The 23,907-nt window shown below is 33.8% G+C and overlaps 1 protein-coding gene across 2 annotated transcripts; it reads left to right on the top strand.

Moving 5' to 3' along the window:
- Nucleotides 1-641: 641 nt before the first annotated feature.
- On the top strand, nucleotides 642-23,676 carry LOC114345205 (ficolin-2-like). Of its 2 annotated transcripts, none has more exons than XM_028296032.2 (6): nucleotides 642-766; nucleotides 6,271-6,340; nucleotides 11,974-12,270; nucleotides 17,713-17,934; nucleotides 19,152-19,382; nucleotides 23,290-23,676. In XM_028296032.2, exons 1-6 carry the CDS (start codon nucleotides 689-691, stop codon nucleotides 23,472-23,474), a joined length of 1,083 nt encoding a protein of 360 aa, XP_028151833.2. In that variant the 5' UTR covers nucleotides 642-688; the 3' UTR covers nucleotides 23,475-23,676. The 2 variants fall into 2 exon arrangements, with proteins under 2 accessions (XP_028151833.2, XP_028151827.2); XM_028296026.2 differs by having other exon boundaries at nucleotides 661-766; nucleotides 6,241-6,340.
- Nucleotides 23,677-23,907: the final 231 nt, after the last annotated feature.

The raw sequence follows: 23,907 nt of genomic DNA, 5'->3' as shown, positions 1-23,907 counted from the left end.
CGGAGGCCGTCTTATCGGGGTTCCACTGTATTTCTTTCTCTCACGGAGTTCAGGCAATCGTCATTGAACCATTTTTTGTTGTTTTTCTCTTTTTGTGTCCTAGTATTTCATCTGATACGTTCAAGCTGAGCCTATGTTGTTATAATCATTTGTCTGTTTAGCGTCATTTGTATAGACTTGAAATTTCTGGTCTGTCTCATTATCCCGCAGAATTTCGGTATTCGATAATGTTTTCGGCGTATTATTGTGGTTTTTTGGGACGCTGTTCTTTTTCTTACCTTCGTTTTTACCAGAAAACGATCCTCGTCTCCATCCATCCCTATTTAAGCGTCTTACATGTAGGCAGTTTCTACCCCTCCTAGCTTCTACCAGAACTGCAAAGTTTGAGCCAATTTAACTAAAACCTCTTTTACGTAAGAAAAGTGTCGGGGTTATTTGTTTCAGACAGATTTAATATTGTAGTTTTTTTATTATAATTAATTAGGACAAAATACTACGAAAAAATACTGTACAAAATATGTCAAATTCCAAATTGACCAACTTGTTTTGAGTTTTATCAAGGACACAATTCGATAGTTGCTTACTTTCAAAATTATCTAAAAATTTTGTGGGTTTCAAAGATAGTACAAAAGATACAGAAATGGTGTTAAACATTTATTTTGATAAAATTTGTATCAATCAAAGCACAATGTTCTTATGGTACAGAATTATATTGGTGTTAGTGATCACATATAACTTTACAAACAGTGCTTATCTACCAAAATCAGTAAGTTATACCTACTTAAAATATTATTCAAATCTTCCTGTTTTAGTAGTTTGTCGTCTGCGATATTAAAATACAGTTTTTTATTTCCAAAATACAAGTTCCAAAATACAAGTTCCAAAATTTCACTTTATTTGTTCTCCCTCTCACTCCATCCTGCCAATTTCTATCTTGTAGGTTTCTTCCGTCCATTGCCTCGTCTATTGTACAGGGCGTTTGGTAAAGAATGGGTTATAGCTTAACCTTAGATTCCTGAGGTTAAAATAGGTCGATTTAAGCTACCTTACCTTAGTACAAAAGTTGATAATAACGGAAATGCAGTTTGTCAAAGTTAAACTTTGACTTAATTTATTTTTGAATATTTCCTGACAGGCACGGGACAACAACACGAAATTTGGTAAGTGGTGCTGGTACTGTAAACCCTACTAAATTATGTTAAACAAACGTTTCTGGCTACTACCAGAGGCGTAGGACAAGGGGACGTGAATGGTTGACCCTTTCCAAATTCTACGCCACTGGCGGAATTTCTATTTTAGTGCAATTTTTTGATTCTCCAATACTTTCTATGCAAATAATATCCTCTTCATTCGTAACGATTATGCCATTAGTTTTCTAGATATTTGAAGCTAAAAACGAAGGATCATAATAGATTAATCAAAATAAGTGTGCCTTTTCATTTTTAACTTCAAATATCTCGAAAACTAGTGACTTCATCGTTACGAATGAAGAGGATATATTATTTGCATAGAAAGTATTGGAGAATCTAAAAATTATGCGAAAATAGCAGTTTCATCAGTGGCGTAGAATTTGGTAGGGGTCAACCATTCATTTCCCCTGTCGTCCGCCTCTGGTAGTAGCCAGAAACGATTATTTAACATAATTTAGTAGGATGTACAGTGCCTACACTTTCTGCCAAGTATCACATGGGTATATCAAATTATTTCAAAGTATTCTTTTTTAAAATAATTTATTCTTTATTTAAAACTTCAAGAAATATGTGTGCCCTGTACTATAAAATTATTTGACATCCTTATGGTACTTGGCAGAAAGTGTAGGTACTGTACACCCTACTAAATTATGTTAAATAATGGTTTGTGGTTAATACCAGAGGCGTACGACAGGGGAAAGTGAATGGTTGACCCTTCAAAAATTCTACGCCACTGATGAAACTGCTATTTTAGCATAATTTTTAGATTTTTCAATAGTAACGATAAAGTCATTAGTTTTCGAGATATTTGAAGTTAAAAATGAAAAGGCACACTTATATTGATTGCTCCTTCGTTTTTAGCTTCAAATATCTCGAAAACTAATGGCTTTATCGTTACGAATGAAGAGTATATGATTTACATAGAAAGTATTTAAGAATTAAAAAATTGCACTAAAATAAAAATTCCGCCAGGGGCGTAGAATTTGGGAAGGGTCAACCTTTCACGTTCACCCGTCGTACGCCTCTGGTAGTTTTCAGAAACGTTTTTTTTAACATAATTTAGTAGAGTGTACAGTACCAGCACCACTTACCAAATTTCATGTTGTTGTACCATGCCTGTCAGGAAATATTCAAAAATAAATAACATAAAAGTTTAACTTTGACACCCTGTATTTCAGGTATTATGAACTTTTGTACTAAGGTAATTTAGCTTTGCTAGGAATCTAAGGTTAAGCTATGGTCCATTCTTTACTAAACACCCTGATCTTCAAATTTTTCCTCTATTTCTTCTTCCTTTAGAATTTCACTATGTAATATTGTTTATCCAGCGAACCTGATTGTGACGTTGTTACCTGTCCGAACGAGATTAGTATTTTTTTTTCTATATAATCGATTATATCGGAGTTCATACCATTACCACAGTATATAGAGGTTCCACAGTAAAACCACTTCTCCGTCGGCGATTTGATCTCAAGAAGTAATACCGGTAGTACGCAATTGGCAATTTACCAGTGGTGGATGCGGGTTTTCCCTGTTAAAATCCGTACGTTTCTATGGGACTAGCAATGCGAGAGTGGGGCAAAAGCGGCTGCCAACATTACGCGGTCGCCATGCGCGACTACAGATTTTACTTCCAATTTTTCGGAGAGTGGTTCTACTGTCCCTCTTTATACTGTGCCATTACTGTACTTAATAATAGGTTTGTTCTAGCATCAGTTTCAAACGGTTTGAAACCATCAGCGAATAGCGAACCAGCGCGAGTAGAGGGGATAGCACTGGTGACTGTATTATGTTCTCTCACTGACCAACTGTTTGCTGACGGTTTCTGACTAGTTTGACTGTTTGCTAGAACAAACCTAATATGATTTCTCTTGATGTGCCTATCAGTGACGAATGTGGACGATCATCATGGCATTATTTATTTTATCTGCAGCAGCACGGAAAATTTGCACAGATGTTTTGTGCAATTCATCTCAATACCTCCCGATTCTTCTTTTTTCTTCTAAGGACTTGCTCATTTATGACTTGGTTAATCCATGAGATTTTAAATATCCTGCGATATAGCCACTTCTCAAATGCTTCCAGTTTTCTTCACATATCTTTGTTCAAGGTCCACGATTCAACACCATAAAAAAGACAGGAGAGAGAAGACGTAGCATCGCAGAATTCTTTTTTTGTACCAATTTGGCACTTGAAGAAGACCCCCATCCATTGAAGGTGGATCTAGCTTTTCCGATGCGTGCTCTTATCTCTTAGTTGTTGAGCTACTGCACTGCATCACTCTTTCTACAGGGGTCGGATTCTGTGTACAATCAGCTAATGCCGATCGCTTTCTATCAATGTCAATATATTTGAATTTTTAGTTTTAATTCAAATATTTTCTTATTTTACTAAGTGTCACTTCAGCATCAATTAGAGTATAACCTAGCAAAACTAGAAAATAATTAAATTAAAGCTAAAAATTCAAATATTTTCACGACAATTAACATCGATAGAAAGCGACGTGTAGATATCTACAGTGCACGGAATCTAGCCCCAGGGGTTTGGTTGAGGTAGGGTTAACCTTCTGTTGCAGGTCTTCTAGGTTACCCGCAAATACTATGGTGTCATTTGCATGTCTGATGTTTAGCCGGTACTTGTACCTTTTTCAGTTTCGTGCAGAGAGCTTCGTAAAGAGTTGGTCTTTCAGAGTTGTAATTGAAGATTAGAAAAGACAAAATACAGCCATGATTTTCACATATTCGGTGTGTTCACCTTCAACTCTGAGATTTGAGGTCTAATTCAAGTATTCATCATCAGCCCATAGTCGTCCACTGCTGAACATAGGCCTCATCGAAAAATGTCCATTCTGATCTATCCTGCGCTCCTGCAATCCAGTTGGTACAAATCCTCTTTATGTCGTCAGTCCATCTTGTGGGTGGTCTTCCCGGTTTTCGTCTATCCGCTCTCGGCCTCCACTCCAAGATTTTTTTGGTCCACCTATCATTTTTCATTCTAGCGACGTGTCCTGCCCACTTCCATTTAATTTTGGGGATGTGTTTTGTAATGTCTTCTACACCACTTCTTCTACGAATTTCTTCGTTTCTTACCCTATCTCTTAACGTTATGCCCAACAACGATCTTTCCATTCTATGGTAGAAATTCAAGTATTACCATTATAATTATATATTCTAGTAATAAAATTATAATAAACATTATACGCCAGTCAATGGGAGCAAGAATAAGATATTACCTCCGAATTATATCCTACTGCATGGATTTTAATGAAATTTTGGGCCTAGCCTCTACTTATCTCCTAATTCAAAGTCTACCCTATGCCGATGTGTGCTTTTATCTTGGGGGTGGTTCCCACCCCTTCTTAGGGGTGGAAAATTTTTTGGTTAAAATTACCACGGCATTCGCGAGAGAACCTAATTCTAAGCAAAAACTGTTCTATATTTTTTTTTTAAATTCAATACTTTTTGAGATATTCGTGGTTGAAAATTGGCCATTTTCATTGAAACGTAATACCTTTTCGAACGGTTTTTTGCGAATACCTTAAAAACTATGCATCTAACTAAAAAAACTATATTAAACATTTTTGTAGGTTACAAAAAAAAAAGAGACACTTGCCTTCATAAATTTTCTAGTTATAATACAAAAAGAGATATGGTAGGTGAAAATAGTTTGTTTTTTAGTACATTCTCAAATTGGTGTATTCAACTTGAAATAACAGAGTAACGGTCGATTTTAGGTGTATAATGCTACTAATACCTTTTGTAGTGCTTGAAAAGACCTTTAAAATTATCTATATTAAAGGTCCATTACATTAAAACTAAGCGATATATGCTGCAAACCAAATTGATAACTAATGTATTTTAAGGAAAAATGAGAGGTAATTGTAACCCCCATCCACCAAAATGTAAATGCATCATTTTCCTTCCACAAAACCTTTTATTATAGTGTTATTTCTATGGTCAAAAAGTTGGACGGGTTTAAAATGAATGGTTTTTGAAAAAAAGATCAAATTATAGAGAGCATTTTTAAATTTTCTTAAAATTCTTCTTTTTCTCCATGTAACTTGAAAATGATAAGAGATACAGTAATCAAAAATAAAAAGAAATTTTTATCTGAAAAAGTCCTACATTTTTGTTTGGTATGTTTTTTCGTATCATTTCCGAGTTACATGGAGGAAAAGAAGATTTTTAAGAAAATTTAAAAATGCGCTCTATAATTTGATCTTATTTTTTTCAAAAACCATTAATTTTAATCCAGTCCAACTTTTTGAACATAAAAATAATACTATAATAAAAAGTATTGTAGAAGTAAAACGATGTATTTAAATTCTGATGGATGAGGGGTTAAATATACTTCTCATTTCTTCTTAAAATACATTGGTCATCAAATTTTTGCAGAATATCTCGCTTAGTTTAAATGTAATCGACATTTAATGTTGCTCGTTTTAAAGGTCTTTTTAAGCACTACAAAAGTTATTAGTGTCATTATACACCTAAAATCGACAGTTTCTCTGTTATTTCAAGTTGAATACACCGATTTGAGCATGCAGCAAAGAAACAATCTCTTCTTACCTACCATATCCCTCTTTGTATTTTAACTAGAAGATTTATGAAGGAACGAATCTCTTTGTTTTTTTATAACCTACAGAAATATTTTATATAGTTTATTGTTAGAAACATAGTTTTTAAGGTATTCGCAAAAATCCGTCAGAAAAGGTGTCATTTTTCAATGAAAATTGCCAATTTTCAACCACGAATAACTCAAAAAGTATTGAGTTTTCAAAAAATAATGAAAGAACAGTTTTGCTTAAAATTACGTCCTCTAGCCTCTTCCGTGGCTATTTTAACCAAAACATTTTTCACCCCCGAGAAGAGGTGGGAACCACCCCAAGATAAAAGCGCACATCGGCATAGGGTAGACTTTGTTTCTTGAGCTATTCCCTACTTACTGTGAAAATATCAAGTAAATCGATGTAGTAGGATGGAATTCGGAGCCAAATATCCTCATTGACTGCCCTATTAGGATTATTACTTAATAAAATTTGTTATCTCAGGTTTCTTTGAGAAAGTTTCACTTTTTACAGGACGATCAGAATGCTAATGATTACGAACTTATTCAGAATCGGGGTAACAACGAACATATTGCAACAAATGGTAGGTAAAACTGTCCCTAAATATACAGCGTGTCCCAAAAGTAGCGGAACGGTCGAATATTTCACAAACTAAACATCGGATCGAAAAATTTAAAAACACATTTTCAATAATTTTTAAAAATCTATCCAATGACACCAAACCCGATCCCCACTCAACCCCCTGGAAGTGGGATGGGGGGTAACTTTAAATTCTTAAATAGAAACCCCCAGTTTTTATTGCAGACTTGGATTCCCTATGTAAAAGTAAGCAACTTTTATTCGAGATATTTTTTAGAATTGTGGATAGATGGCGCTATAATCGGAAAAAAACGATTTATCGTGATGCCACAGGTAAATTATAGAAACGGTATAATACCTCGAGAAACACACTTTCAAATGAAAAACCAAAAAGACTTGTTTAATATTTTTCAAAAACCTATCGAATAACACCAAGCATGACCCTCCACCGAGCCCCTTAGAGGTAGGGTGGGGGGTAACTTTAAAATAGCAACCTCAATTTTTTATTGCAGATTTGGATTTGTCATCATAAAAAATGAAGCAACATTTATTCGAAACATTTTTTAGAATTGTTAATAGATGGCTATAATTGGAAAAGGCGATTTATTAGCGCCATCTATCAACAATTCTAAAAAATGTTTCGAATACATTTTGCTTAGTTTTTTATGACGAATCCAAATCTGCAATAAAAAAAATGAGAGTTGCTATTTAAGATTTTAGAGGTACCCCCACCCTACCTCCAGCGTGTGTAGTGGGGGTCGTGTTTGATGTAATTCGATAGGGTTTTAAAAACTAAAAAAGATTTAATTTTTGGTTTTTCATTTGGAAGTGTATTTCTCGAGATATTAGACCTTCTCTATAATTTACCTATGGTATCCAGGGTAAATCGTTTTTTCTGATTATAGCGCCATCTACTTGCAGATGAAAAAATGTCTCGAATAAGAGTTGCTTACTTTTACGTAAGGAATCCAAATCTGGAATAAAAACTGGGAGTTTCCATTTAAGATTTCAAAGTTACCCCCCCCCCCCCACCTCTAGTTGAAAATTATTGAAAACGTATTTTTCAGTTTTTCGATACGATTTTTATTTCGAGAAATATTCGACCGTTCCGCTACTTTTGGGACACCCTATATATTTAAAGAATTATTATTAGTCTGTACTAGTTCTAAAATTTCAAATAAATTTATTTTTATCGTGAAAAATATGAGAATAACAAAAAAGATAAGAAAAATCATAGTGGAAACTTAATTTTAATCAGAATTTTTTTCTTATTTAATAACAATTGTTTTTAGTTTGCTTATTTTATTAATTATGATAACTATTTATTTATGTATGAAATATTTAGGGATTAAAAATAAATTTAATTAAAAATTTTCTTTATAACAGGTATATTTATTTAAAAAGATCTTACAAGGGCTACAATTATCAGAGAATGTTTTCGTTGACTAAAAAGAGCATCATCAGTGCTGTTACAGGCTTGCCATGCTAAGCCACCAAAAAGATATAGGTTGACAACGGTGAGTTGCCACTCACCATTCTCAATGTGAAGACATATTTGAACCCAAGTGCCTCGTGGGGGTCATATAATACCCCAGGGCCATATCCTCAGGGATTTTATCCATCCCTTGGATTTCTCAATTATTTTTCCAATGCAAGACATTTAGTCAACATTTAAGATGTTTTAACCTAGGTATTTTTTATTATAAGCCTGTAACCTATGTATAATTATAAGCCTGTAACAGCATTGATGATGCTCTTTTTAGAGAGCGAAAAGGTTCTGTAATAATTGTAGCCCCTTTAAGGATTTTTAAATAAATATACCGTTTATAAAGGAAATTTTTTATTAAATTTATTTGTACCGGGTGATCAGTTAAGGGTAGCGAGCGGCCATATCTCATAAGATATTGGTCGTATAGAATTGAGAAAAAAAAATCATGGTAAAAGTCGCCAAGAGAAATTGCTGGAAATTATTTTCGAGTTTATCAAACGTCCGCTAGAGGGCGTAACAACCAACACAAAGTAGAAAAATGAGATTTTTATAGAATTTTGTCCAATGAAAGTTTATCGATGATATCATTTTCATATTAACAGACCATTTCCCTACATTTTTTGTCTAAAACGTTTTGTTCTATCTATCAAAATAAAGCGGTGGGGGAAGTTCAATTGTTTTTTTAAACAAACCAAGATTTCTTCCGTTTCTTTTGACCGATTTTAGAAAACTTAGGCTCATATGAAAGAGCATAATTTGCACTACAAAACTCTTATTTGGTTTTTAATTTTTGACGTTTTCTGTCGCCGCTAGATGGCGTTAACTGAAATGGTAGCAAATTTTTGAGTTTTTTTCAAAAAAAACAAATGTAATGATATATTAATTTTTATATATTTTAAAAGAGGATAAATTTCTCTATAATTTAATGAAAATAATTTATTATCTACCTTTTTTTGAACCGTTGATATTGACCAAAATATAATTTTATTACATTAAAAAATGGCACGCCACTGTTTTTTATCAAAATAAAAATCATTTTTTTCCAAATATGTAAATTAGTATGTTTCGAGATATGGGCGCCCCATGTAAACATATCTTATTTTTTCAATCCAAAACCGTTTGTCTAACGAAAAAAAGTCAAGAGGTTCTTTTTGTTAGCAACTCATAAGAGATTATGAAACTGATTTTTATTTTGATAAAAAACAGTGGCGTGACATTTTTTAATGTAATAAAATTATATTTTGGTCAATATCAACGGTTCAAAAAAAGGTAGATAATAAATTATTTTCATTAAATTATAGAGAAATTTATCCTCTTTTAAAATATATAAAAATTAATATATCATTACATTTGTTTTTTTTGAAAAAAGCTCAAAAATTTGCTACCATTTCAGTTAACGCCATCTAGCGGCGACAGCAAACGTCAAAAATTAAAAACCAAATAAGCGTTTTGTAGTGCAAATTATGCTCTTTTATATGAGCCTAAGTTTGCTAAAATCGGTCAAAAGAAACGGAAGAAATCTTGGTTTGTTTAAAAAAACAATTGAACTTCTCCCACCGCTTTATTTTGATAGATAGAACAAAACGTTTTAGACAAAAAATGTAGGGAAATGGTCTGTTAATATGAAAATGATATCATCGATAAACTTTCATTAGACAAAATTCTATGAAAATCGCATTTTTCTACTATGTGTTGGTTGTTACGCCCTCTAGCGGACGTTTGACAAACTCGAAAATAATTTCCAGCAATTTCCCTTGGCGACTTTTACCATGATTTTTTTTTCTCAATTCTATACGACCAATATCTTATGAGATATGGCCGCTCGCTACCCTTAACTGATCACCCGGTAATTAATGGTATACGAAAAAGTGCATTAATGGGTGCATCGAAAAAGACGAAAAAAAAATTTTTTTTAGCGATGGAAAAGTAATACCTTACAAACGTTGCCCAATCAACTGTTAGGTATTTTGGTAAAATTTTTTCGAAATTGGAAAATACCTTCTGCCCTCCCAAGACAATTAAAAATTTTGAAAAAATGTTAACAGACGAAAAAAAAATGTTTATTTGGAAACGAAAATGTAATAGCTCACAAAAGTTGCCTAACACACTATTCAGTACCTATTTTAGTAAAATTGCGTTGAAATAAAAAAAATATTTTCTGCCCAACACGGCAACTAAAAATTAGAAAAAATACATTATTATGCGAATTTCTTGTGTAAGGAAAATATAATACCTTATAGAACTCGAATAAATAAATTCGGTTTAAATTGGAAAATATTTTCTGGTTTCACAAGACAATTAAAAAAATATGCTAAAACATTCTTTATATTATAACAAAATAGCCTAACTTATCCGTCTCCCATACGTCATCCAAGTTTTTTAATACTAAAATAAATATAAAGCAAAGTACAAAATTATGTATATAAATATTACAAAAAAATATCGTAAAAGCATTCTATTCGAAGATGTCTTCCGATTTAGCATTAAAGTGAGGCATAGTTTTTCTGGAATCAATTCGAGTTTTTATAAATCCATCCCTCGAATACGCTCCACAAACTACTAGAGAAGCTTGTGTCACAAGCTTGACACATCGTTCTACACATTGTTTGTGGCAGTGATATTTCTCAATCTCAATGTTAAAAGGGTCCAAGTTAGGATTCTTAATAAAATCTCGCAGATTGTCACTCGAAAATTTAGAGAATATAGGCGGTTCTGTAAGGTGATATTCTTGTAATAGTGATATTCTTGTTATAGTTAATTAACTCAAAGTAGTCGTTTGAATCAAAATTTTCTCACGTTTTTTGATATGGTCACTGGCAAACTTCTTTTGATGTCCAAGGGGTAGATCATTTGAATATCGCAGACATACAAACCACTGAAGCGGTTTTTTAAGATGTTCTTCTAACAGCCGTATTACATCACCCTTAACGCCAGTACTTACGACTGTTTCGTCACATGCAATAGCTGCATTTGATACTTTTTGATATACCAGACAGTGGATACCCATATCTGAAGTATTTGCACCCTGGCTCATGCACAAGTGTTATGTGTTCTTCCACGATCGATTGAAAATAAAACTGTACTGTTTTTTTGCTTGAGCTTAAGCTTTGTTTTTGCATCGGTAACTTTCTTTTTTTACCGTTGTTCTCTCTGATTACATTTGTTTTTGTTTTCCCTATCAATCGAACTTATCACCATTTTTCTGGGACCTATTTGATTTAATAGAAATTCGCGATCATCCAGAGGCACTTTTTGAGATTTGCTACAAAGACCATTAATCAGAGTGTCACATTTGTATGCTGCAAGATCGAAATGTGTAGTTTTACTTTTGTTCTTAAAGCATTGAATTTTACTTTTGTAAAATTCACAGTTTTGCCTGTTTTTAAATGGTTTCATAAGTTTCATATATTTGTCATGATAGGCTTTTAAAAGCTGAATAATTCTTGTATGTTAAATTATTGGAATTAAAGCCTTCTTCCATATTTCCTCCAATTTAATTGCAACCTGTTCGGCAATACCTGAAAATTCTAGCTCGTTCTTGCTGAGTTTTTTTATCCTCTTGCAACCCAAAATTTCATCGCTTGTTTGTATTTCGGTAAAACATTTTCAGGTATATTTGGCGGTTGCCCAAAAATGGGCGGTCCACAGCACATCTTGATTTTATTCCCCATGGTCTTGGTTTATCTATTTTAAAAATCTTTAATTTACAAACAACAATAATAACAAAGTAAGGCATCGCACCAAACATAAGTGAAAATTACACGCACGGACTCACGAAGCGGAACATTTCAAAGGGGTTGGGGAGACTGAAAAAACAAATAACACTTTAAATGTCGTTTTAATTTGTACTTGACAACATTTTAAGTTTTCTTTAGTTGATCTTAGATCGAGTTAGCACATATTGTATGTCAAATAATATAAATTGAAATTTCCATAAAAATCAGATATTTAATAAAATTCAAGTTCGTTGGGGGGAGGGGCAGAAAATTCCCTTAGAAAAAAAAATTAAAAATACTAATATGCTGAAAAATAACACTAGCAACTTTTTCACCCTTTTTTTATTTTTTCGATGCACCCTAGTATACAGCCAGCTAAGGAAATTATTCCTTGTGGATTTAAGGATTGTTTATAAATACATAATTTTTTAGACGACCCATACTTTTCCCTTCGCAACCAAATCTTCAATCATAAGTCAAAGAGTAAGCGTTCTACTCAGGATAAAGCCAGGGTCCGGGTCCGATCTCAGCAACAAACCATTGATCAACTCAGTGACGTTATACAGACTCTTTCAAACAATGTGCAAAGTATTGTCAACAGGCACAACGAAATTTGTACTGATCTAGTAGGGGTGAGTAGACCGCTAGAATGTTTACCAGAAGATTTGAGGGAAAGTTCACCAAATCACGAGAGTATTGCTAGAGATTGTAAAGATATTCAACTTCGGGGTAAGTGTTTATAAATTGTTACTTATATTTTTTTCAAAAAAAAAATTCCAGAGTATTCTTAACAGTAGAGAACAGTAATAGTTAGTGTTTAGCCAGTAAGGACTAATCCAACTATACAGGGTGTCCCTAAAATAGTGCGTTCCTTAAAGGTATAGGTAGAAGGCACCATGTAGAGCAAAAAAGTCTTATAAAATTTTTTTCTAAATGCAACCGTTAGACTAAAAAACCAAAATACATTTTGGTATGAAAATTGAAATCTGACAACTATGTATACAAAAATCTAAACATAGAGAATCACAATTCAAAAATAGTTGCAGCATTTTAGCCATAAGTATTTACATTAAACCCTGTCTTCATCCTAAACACACAAACAAATTCTTGTTTTGTTGGATTTTCAAACATGGGGAGGTACAATTATTTTGTAGGTGTACCTGTCTGACCTACATTTGTGGTGTCAATAAACCAAATCACAAATAGTTCTTGTAGAGTGATGCCAAATTAGTTAATTTTATGAAAATAAAAGTTCGTTTTATGAAAATATGGCGAACAATGTAATTTTTTTTTTTGAAACGGTAAACTTTGGAAAAAAATGTTATAGGACTTTTTTGTTCTACATTGTGTATTATATCTATACTTTAAAGGAACGCACTATTTTCGGAGACACCTTTTATACTATATACAACTAATACAGGATCTTCATAAGTATAAACCATCTTAACATATTATACAAAATATTTTCGAGTAACCCATATGGTTGCCTAAGGGTTTATTTAGAGGAGCTTCTTGGCGCATATCAAAGTCTTTTTTATGTTTGGTCCAACAATAATAAACCAGATTTTTGAGCTGAGGTAGATACTGGGAAAATCTTCTTCTTCTTCTTCTTACATATTTCTAATTTGTTCCGGCTACTCTTTTAAGATCATCAACCCATCTCATCTGTGGCCTTGCTCTCAGGTCTCCAACGTTGTATTGTTGCATTTCAACGTTGGTCTTTTTGTCTAGCAGTGTGGTCTGCGAAGCTCCATTTAAGTTCGCAACTTTTGTTGTTATGTCCTCGACTTTTGTTTTTGATCTTACCCAGTCGTTCTTCTTTTTATCTGACAGTCGTACCTATACCAAATATTGCTCTTTCCATTGCCCTTTATGTTGTGGCTAAATTATTCATATTTGCCTTGGTTAGGGTCCAGGTTTGACATCCATTTCATGCCAGCAACCGAAGCTTTTCACCTCGCAATTTTTACAGAATTGATCGATTTGCTTGAAAATTTTAGAATAAGTAGTGGATAGTCCAAGGAACAAAATCTATATGATACCGAAAGGCGCTTTTACCATGGGGATGGTTGCCACTCTATCTCGAGGGTGGAAATTTTTTATTATATTTTGACCGAAAAAGTTGATAAAAACATTCATTCTAAGCAAAAAAATATTATACAGTCGAACCCGCTTATTAGAATACCTGTTTTAAGAATATCCCGGTTTAAGGAATAGAAATTTGAGGTCCCGAAACGTTTCTATTAGCCACCTATGATCGGTTATTAGAATATGCCGCTTATAGGAATATTTTTACTTGGTACGAAGGCTATTCCAATAAGCGGGTTTGACTGTACACATTTTTTTGATAAAATTAATAGTTCTCGATTTATTCGCTATCGAAAGTGATAGTTTTGTATAGAAAAAAATCAATGTTTTTCGATATACTCATTTAGGTACGACTCACTCAATTTATGCCGTAGGAAAAAGTTTTTCCAACCAAGTTCTTGGGAATTAAATAGTCTACAATTTTATATTGAAACATTTTTTCGTATGTCTGATGAAAATGGCATAATTCTTTTCTTTCTATTCTGAAGAAAATGGCATAATTCGTTATTTGCTTTTAACTCCAGTTTTTTTAAAAATAATCATTCTAAGCCAGTCAAACTTCTACAATCTATCAATAATACATAAATAAATAAGAATGAATAAGGCCAATGACTAAAAACACCGCTAACTTACATTATTATGCTTCCAATTGGATTTCTCCTTTTTTTTTCAAAAAAATATATTGATTTTTTAACCGTAACTTTTTTATTATTTATACTAAAAAGTTTGGTGAAAAATAATTTTGTTGGTTTTTACAAGATCTATAAGCCTATTAATATTAAATCTTTTTAAAGTCCTCAGTCACAAAAAGAGGTGACTTTGAAAGAGTTTTGGTAAAGGTGGTTTTTGCATGTTATTACAAGTTTTAATTGTCAATAGCTCACTCAATTTTTGCCGCAGAATTTTTTTTAAAACCTGGTTCTTGGGAATTAAATAAGCTACACAATTTCATATTTTTAACATTTTTTAGTATCTTTGATGCTAACCTTGCTATTCTGAAGAATTTCTTCAAATTACAAAAATTTGTTATTCGCTTTTAACTCCATTTTTTTAAATTAATCATTCTAAGCCGGTAAAACTTTTAGAACCTATTAATAATACATAAATAAGAAAGACCGAATAAGGTCAATGACTAACTTTATTAGGGTGGTGATTAGGGGGTTGCTTGCGATCACTTTTTCGCTAAAAAAAAAAATAGGGACTGACATTCATTTCATTATAAGTCACTTAATTTTTGAGCTCGAGACTTTTTATTTCTGGAGATAGATATTTTTAAGTACTTTAAATTAGTTTGAATAAGTTTTAATGCATAGTTTTCCTGTCTTTTGACTTTGAAACTACAATATTTAGCATTTGACGAAGAAGAGCCAACATATTATAAAGTATAGCTCGATTACTATTGGTCTTAAAGAAAATTTAAAAAACGGTTTTGTTTATTTTTCAAAATGTACATTTTTGTTAAGTAAAGTTCTTTTGATAAAAGAAAACTTTTGGAGTTATTAGCAGAAAACTTATTAAAAACATTGATTTTTTCGATATAAAACTAACACTTTGGATAGCGAATAAATCGAAAACTATTAATTTTATCAAAAAAATGTATAGAACGTTTTTTGCTTAGAATGAACGTTTTCAACTTTTGCTATTATAATATAATAAAAAATTTCCACTCTCGAGATGGGGTGGCAACCACGCCTATGGTAAAAGCGCCTTTCGGCATCATATAGATTTTGATTCTTGGACTATCCACTACTTATTCTCAAATTTTCAAGCAAATCGATCCATTCTGTAAAAATTGCGAGGTTTTGTCCTATTTTAAGCTTCATTACTTGGATTATTTTGCATGATTGGAAGGATGCACTGGTTGAACACTTTGCTCCTCAAGTATTGAGATATTTTACGGTTCTTAAGTATCCAACTAAGTTTTCCAAATTCTACCCATGCTAGTCTTACTCTCCCAGTAATTTCCGCACTTTGGTTCTCTTTGTTAAGTTTCAGTATTTGGCCTAGGTAGATAGATTGCTGGACTTTTTCTGTCTCACTGCAAATTATAGTTATACATCGTGGATCGTCTGGGATATACGTCTGGGGTCATCTGTGTTTGTCATTATTTTTGGTTTTCTTATATTTATTTTTAGTCAGGGAAAAAAATAATGTATTCAATATCCATACCTACCACCTTTTCATAGATTTTAAATCAGCCTAATAGGAGGGAGTGTGCTAAGAAGTAAATTGTATGAAGCCGTGGACGAACTCTACATTCCCGAAAAACTTATAAGACTGGAAAGAACTACAATGTTTTAAAGTTGTTTGCAGAGTAGAAATGCACGTTGAACATTTTACAAGCATTTTCAACGGGTGTTGTACTGCTGCAGGGAGATGCGTGCCTACTTTTCAGCATACTCTTGGAAAAGGCGGTTGGAGATACCAGAATAGACAATAGATGAAATACTTATCTTCAACAAACCCTCACAAATTATGGCATATGAAGATGATCCTAATTGATTGCTCGTACAATATGACAAGCTCGAAGAAATATACACCAATTTGTCAAATGCCTTAAAAATATGGACCTACAAATAAATACAGAAAAAACCAAAATTATGGCATCAACACCCAATAAAATAACAGGGCCAGAAACATCGGGCTCCATTTCACTGTTAATAGATTTACCGTTGAATTGGTCGATAAATTCACATACTTAGGCTTCCTGATGATCAATGAAAACTCTATGGCGGAAAAAATTAAACAGAGAATAATTCTAGCAAACAAGTTCTATTTTGGGCTAGGTAAACATATGAAAAGTAACAAACTTCAGCAACCAAACAAAAATATCAATATAGAAAACCATTATATAATCGGTTCGCTAAACTCAGACACAACTGACTAGTGATTTTAGTAGAAAAATTTTATGTTTTTGGCCAATTTTGCCAAAATTGGCAAGAGTACTAACTATTTAGTAATTATTTTTTGCCAATCTTAGCACATTGGCAAAATTACTTACTAAAATCACTAGCCAGTTGTGTCTGAGTTTAGCGAACCGACTATACTGCCAGTTTCACACGTGGATAAAAAACATGGATTATCTCCAAGGAAAATGAAAATATCTTGCCCATACTTAAACAAAGAATTCTGAGAGGTTTTCGGTGTAAAAACGGTATTTGGAGGACGAGGTATAACGATGAGATATATGGAGATACAGAAAAATGATATCTCTCATAAAAATTGGACGTTTCACATGGGCAAGACTAGATCTAGCATGATCACAGTAGAACAACCGTACTATATTTCGTTCAACTTTAAGCTAAGCTCGAGGCCACCGTGATCGATAGTTGTCTAGTGATATCGCAGCTTGTTATTGGTTAGAAAGTAATTTCTAACCAATGACAAGCTGCGACGATGCGACACACCCACAAATCACTGTGACCTTAAGCTTAGAACCATAAAAGTTGAACGATCCATAGACGAATCCTCATAATACAGCAGCTGGTAAGAATTTGACGGAAAGATAGGCCAAAACTAAGATGGAACAATGGTATACATACATGAAGATTCTCGAAAAATAAGTGCCACAAACACAACGTTTGACAGTGGAAAGGGCTGACTAGTAGGTTGCATTGCTACAAAAAGACTAGGGGAGATAGAGGCTCTAGTATAGAGCTGTAACACCAGTGATGATGAGAAAAAGACAAGAATTACAGGTGAAAGATTTGGCTAAAGACAAAATAAAAATTAGAAAAAATAACAAGACGATTTATTAAATTAGAAGGAAGCGAAGAAGAGGCAAAAAAGGGAATTTAAAACATGTTCGTAATGAAATAATTCGATTTTTTTTATATATACACCGTTCTTAGGCGTCAACGCCCTTCGGTAGGAATCTATGGAGGAGTATCACCAAGCCACAAGCCCTTATCCCTTGCCGTACCGCTCCTCCATAGGCGGAATTTCATGACCTAGCTGACGCTCGAACCAGCTATTGCAAATCGCAAATCTACTAAGTTTGTCGATCGACTGCGCCTCAGCTAACTGGACCGTCTAGATCGAATTTTTCGATTTTTTTTAATAAAACATATTTTATTGTTTTAGGCGAAAATGTATCTGGAATTTATGAAATTCGTCCAGAAAATAGCAGCAAATCTTTTAAAGTCCTTTGCGATATGGAAATTAGAGAAGGTGGATGGATTCATATACAAAAACGATTTGACGGATCAGAGGACTTTTATAGAGATTGGAAGGACTACAAGTTTGGATTTGGAAACCTAAAGGGGGAGTTTTGGATAGGACTTGAACAGATATACGCTCTTACCAGTATGTATAAACTATTATTTATTAAATCTACATAAAATTCCAGTAAGTGTTAGTTTGTATTTTTTAAATTTTTGTAACAAGATATTTGCCATTTGGACTTGGTGCAGAAGAATTGTTGTTGCTATAGAACGTAGCATAGGGGAAGACCCGAATCAGTATATCCCCCATCATGCACAGTATTTGGATAGGTGTCCATTCACTTTATGGGAGATTTTCTAAAAAGGTCTTGGTTTGCATACCTACAAAGTCCAACTCGTGCAAGAATTGAAGCTATACTGTCACCTAGCAAGGCGTAAATGTGGTGAATGGACCCAAAACAATTGCCATTGACCCCGATTTATTTTCGTAAGCGAATTTTGTTTAGCTATGAAGATCAGTTTTGGTTACATGGCTACATCAGGAAACAAAACTGCTACATTTGGAAAGAAGATAATCCTCAAGTGTATGCTGAGACACCATTACCTCCAGAAAAACTAACGGTTTTGTGTGCTTTATATGCTGATGGAATCACTGGTCCGTACTTCTTAAAAAGCGATGCTGGGAAGAACGTTACAGACAATTGTGACCGCTATAAACCGCTATAAAGTGATTACTGACTTTTGCATTCTTCAATTGAAAAAACAATCTTCAATTTCACGATTTCTTCAATTGTTTCAACAAGATGGCGCAACTTGTCACACAGCTCGTGCTAGAATTGATTTATTAAAGGAAATGTTTGGTAACCGCATAGTTTCACATTTCGGCCTCCAATATCATCACTAGACTATTTTATGTAGGGATATGTGAATTCGCTAGTCTACGCCGTTAAGCCTGAAACGGTTGACCTCTTGGAGGACAAGTCATCGAAAATTTGACCTCCAGATAAGACTACGTCAGTGCCAGCTGTGGCATTCAGATACCAGAAATCTTATTTAAATTATAACGCCAAAAGATTATCTTTCGAATAACGTAAATTTCATCTCAATTTAAAAAAATCATCTCTGTTATATTCCAGTTCAAATTTATCTAAAAAAATCACCCTTTCCATTGTTGATGATTTAATGTTATTGAGACCGTGGTATTGAGAATAAGACAAAAGTGCTTATTTTTGCAGATTTTGGGAATACTGCACTGTTTTTGTTTACAAATAAGAGCATTAGTTTGTCATTTACAAAAAATTTAAAAAAAATTTTTTGTCTTTTGAAATTTTCTGTAATTTTTTTAACCTTTAATTTTAGAGCATTACCCTACCGAACTCTTAATAGAGTTAACTGATAGAAATAACACCAAGAGATATGCTCATTACTTATCTTTTGCCATTGGCCCCGAAATAGGAGGATATAACTTGACCACAATCGGTGGATTTACCGGTGACATACCAGATGCGATGAAAAATCATAGATTTGAAAAATTCTCCACCAGAGATTTTGATCAAGACCAGTCAAATAAAAGCTGTGCAGAAACGTTTAGTAAGTATAAATATTTTAGTAAAAATTATTTCGAAACTTTTGTGGTAATTATGTGATCTATAATAGAAAATAGTTCACATAAAGATACAGAAATAATAATTTTATACAAACTGGAACATGAAGTAAAAACCACTTCTATGTAAAAGGTATATTTACTAAAAATTTTTAGAATCCCAATGGATTCAATAAAATGAGTTCATCAGAACGTTTTCAAACCTATCGGTCCATCATCAGTGATTTGAATACTTGCAAAATGGCCCCAGAACCAAACAATGGTTGTGATTATAAATAAATCTACATTATGTTGAAATAAATTTAAAATGGCTAAACGCCGATGTTAAAGGATTAAACCTCTGGGAACATGGTGAAACTCTACCCGAGGACCCAATCAACCATCTTCGGTCAACGATGACTACTAAGACTTAGTAGTCATCGTTGTAGTCATCGTTGACCGAAGATGGTTGATTGGGTCCTCGGGTAGAGTTTCACCATGTTCCCAGAGGTTTAATCCTTTAACATCGGCGTTTAGCCATTTTAAATTTATTTCAACATAATGTAGATTTATTTATAATCACAACCATTGTTTGGTTCTGGGGCTATTTTGCAAGTATTCAAATCACTGATGATGGACCGATAGGTTTGAAAACGTTCTGATGAACTCATTTTATTGAATCCATTGGGATTCTAAAAATTTTTAGTAAATATACCTTTTACATAGAAGTGGTTTTTACTTCATGTTCCAGTTTGTTTAACTATAAGGTATACAGCCAATCCAGGGAACTACCCCTTTTTAGTTAATAATTTTATCGTATCATCATTCTTTAAAAAAGTCTGCAGTATAAAAATGGGTGGAAATGCATAACTTCATTTTAAAGTGCAAAAAATGTGTCAAATAGTATATAAATATATCAAAACCAGTATATTAATGACCAGATTTTGTTATTCAGTTTTTTGGAGTCACTGAACGCGAATATGCTATCAGAACCGACTCCAGGAGCGCCTCGTGCCGAGGACCACTGCTAAGGACGTCATCTGCAGCATAGAAGGGTTTCGGCACTAAATTGATGTAAAGATATTACTCCGAGGTTTTTGGTGTCGCTGTACATGAATACGTCATCAGAACTGATCACAGGAGATCCTGGTCCCTAATGTCACTGCTAAGGCACGTCATCTTCTGGAGTTTCGAGGAATTTTTGGCACGACATTGATGCAAACAGATTACTTGAAAGGATTTTGGGTTTTCTTAATACGAATTCACTTTCAGAACTGACACCCTGAGCACCTGGTGCCTAGGATCACTGCTAAGGCACGTCATCTTCTGGAGTTTCAAGGATATTCGTCGGTAAATTCTTGCAAACTAATTACTCGCGAGGTTTTTGGGGTTGCTAAATCAGATCACGCTATCAAAATCTACACCCGGAGCACCTGATGCCCAGGCCCACTGCCAAGGCACGTTATCTTCTGGAGTTTCAAGGGGTTTTGAACACTAGTTGCATCAGGCCGCGGTTCTGATGGCATATTCGTGTTCAACGACCCCAAAAATCTCCGAGTAATCTATTTGCATCTGTTTAGTACTGAAAACCCTCGAAAAAAGTCAATTTTTATTCTACTTACTGAAGTCAGGGATTTCATTAGTTTATATACATTTTATATTTACTAGTCTCTCCCGCACGACAGGTGTGGAAGAGACTGATACATTTCATGTGAAACTAGGATTGCACCAAGGCTCGCTGCTTAGTCCTTATTTATTCTCATTAGTTTTGGACCAGATAACAGCGAAACTACAGGGTAATATTCCATGGTGCTTAATGGAGTCTACCCCAAAATTCCGACAGCCAAAATCCCCGACAAATAAAAAATCCCGCCAGATTTTCAAAACTATAATACATAGTATCTATCTATTTTTGTTACCTTATTGTTTTGTTGTTTTGTTTAGTTTACCATTTAATATGAATTAATTTTCTAAATAAAATTTCTAACGTAGCTAACACGAATTAAATTATTTGTCTTTTGTTGCCAATATATAGTTCGGTATATAATCAAATCCTCAATTCAAGTTTACTTTCATATAACAGATATATTATCAAGTCACTTACAATCTTGCATTTCAGTAAGTATAGTTTTTACATTATAAAATGAAGTGTTTAATAATTTTCTCTTTTAAAATACATAATTATTAGTACCCGTACTTATTAGTAAGTAATTAATTTTTCAATTTCAATACTCTATATTATATGATTTGGTGCTGCATTTGAAAAGGAAACAATAAATATTCAAAATGTAGCAGTCGGAATTTTTACGGATGCGAGGATTGTGTCATATCGAGATTTTGGCATGTCGAGATTTTGGTATGTCGGGATTTTGGCGTGTCAGGATTCTGGCGTGTTGGGATTTTGGGTGTAACCAATGCTGATATGTTATGTTATTAGGAAATAGTGGATTAGGAAAGAGACTCAGAACAAAAACTGGAACAGTGGAGACAAGCTCTGGAGGAAAAAGGTTTAAAACTTAGTAGGACAAAGCCAGAGTATTTGGAATGTTCATTTAAAGATGGAGTTACTACAAATAAAATGGTACCTCTGGATGGTGAAATGATTGTGAAAAGCAATAGATTTAAGTACCTGGGATCTGTATTACAGAGTAATGGAGAAATAGATGGAGATGCATGCAGTAGAACTAGGGCTGGGTGGATGAAGTGGAAGGAATCGGGAGGTGTGTTGTGTGATAGAAAAATTCCAATGAAGCTGAAGGGAAAATTCTATAAAACAGCCATAACACCGGCTATGATGTACGGAACTGAATATTGGACAGTGAAAAAGAAAGGCGAACAACGAATACATGTAGCGGAAATGAGAATGCTTAGATGGAGAAGTGGAGTGAAAAAAAATGAGTATATTTGGTGGCACCAAAATGAGAGAGCTTAGGTTGAGATCTTCTTCTCCTTCTTAACTTAGGCGAGACTCACTAGTCTCTGGCACTTGGTCATAAGACCTTTGTACCAAACCCTGTTCTTTTCCTTAAACTTTAATACGTCCTGTGGCCTCAACGAAGGCCAACAGGTTTCTTATTAGTAGTCTTAGGATCTCTTCTGGTTCAAACCTCATTTGACCAGTGAAGTCCTGCCTTACATCACCTAGCACACCAATGGCATAGTATGTGTATGGCAGTCTCTTCTTCCATTTGGCACTTTCTGCACCATGGTTCATTCCCCTTACCTAGTTTGTATAGGTGATTTCTTAAACGGCAATGTCCAGTCACCATTTCAGTGACCGTTTTGATCTCTCGTTTATTGAGGTGAATCAAACTGTGCGAGAGATTTTTATTAATATTCTTGATTATTTTTTAGTCTGGATTTGCCCTTAAGTGGTTCTCCATTTATTTTGATGATCCTTTATCAGCCATATCTGAACCTCGTTTTTCATAATATCTTTAGTGGTGCCACATACCGATTCTGGGCCTTTAAAAGTTTCTCTCGAGCCTTGTTTCGCTAACATATCTGCTCGTTCGTTCCCATGCACCTCTTCATGACCCGGCAACCATATTAAAGACACTTTATTGTCTTTTGCCAGGTTATTAAGGAGATCTTTGCAGTTTCTCACCAGTTTTGATTTGGTGAGAGGGTTATAGATTGAGATGGTTTGGTCGTGTTCAATGTCGCGACGTTAATCACCCAATATGAAGAATTTCTGAACTGCAGATTCCTGGAAGGAGTAGGAGAGGAAGACCAACGAAGACCTGGGGGAGACGATTAGGCAGGGCATGTTGGTAAAGGTAATTAATATTGATATGACCCAAGATTGTCTGGAGAAATGCAATTAGGGAAGCCGACCCCCATAGGGATAATGCAAAGAGAATGATGATGATATACAATTTATATTTACAATCTTACACATGTTTTGTTTTTTAGTGGGAGCTTGGTGGTACAAAAAATGTTTCGATAGTAATCTAAATGGCAAGTTTGTTAATATTAAGCAGCCGAGAATAATGAGAGGAAAAGGAATTTCTTGGCTTAATGTTTCATATCATGATTACTACTTATCTGGTAGCAGAATGTTACTTAGACCCTTGCACTTTTTTGATTTACGCTTGTAAGAGATTGTATATATTAGTAGGTATAGTATAAGGATACGTACTTGAAATGTATATCCATTTATATTATTTTAGTTACTAACTAATGTACCTAAACTGAATATTTTTGTTACTTTTTATGTATTTTTCATTTAAAACAAAGTTTCAATTATAACCTTAACTAGTGTTGCCAAAGTTACCGAAAATATAGCTTTTACAGATTTAAGAGTTTTAATAATCAAAACTATCTCCTTCTTCTGTTTTAGCCTGTTTGAATCCACTCCTGGACAAATACCTTCCCATGAGATTTCTACTCTTCTCTGTTTTGTGCTTTTTGGAGCCAGTTTCTCCTCACTTTTGCTTTGATGTCGTCTAGCCATCATTTTTGGGTCTTCCTCTACTAAGACTGTGCTTCCGTGGTCTCAAATATTCAATGTTTTTCGTTCACTTTTCGTTG

This window comes from Diabrotica virgifera, chromosome 3 (genome assembly GCF_917563875.1).
Source record: "Diabrotica virgifera virgifera chromosome 3, PGI_DIABVI_V3a".
Classification (NCBI taxonomy): domain Eukaryota; kingdom Metazoa; phylum Arthropoda; class Insecta; order Coleoptera; family Chrysomelidae; genus Diabrotica; species Diabrotica virgifera.
The sequence above is the reverse complement of the archived record's forward strand: the minus strand, read 5'-3'. Positions and strand labels throughout refer to the sequence as shown.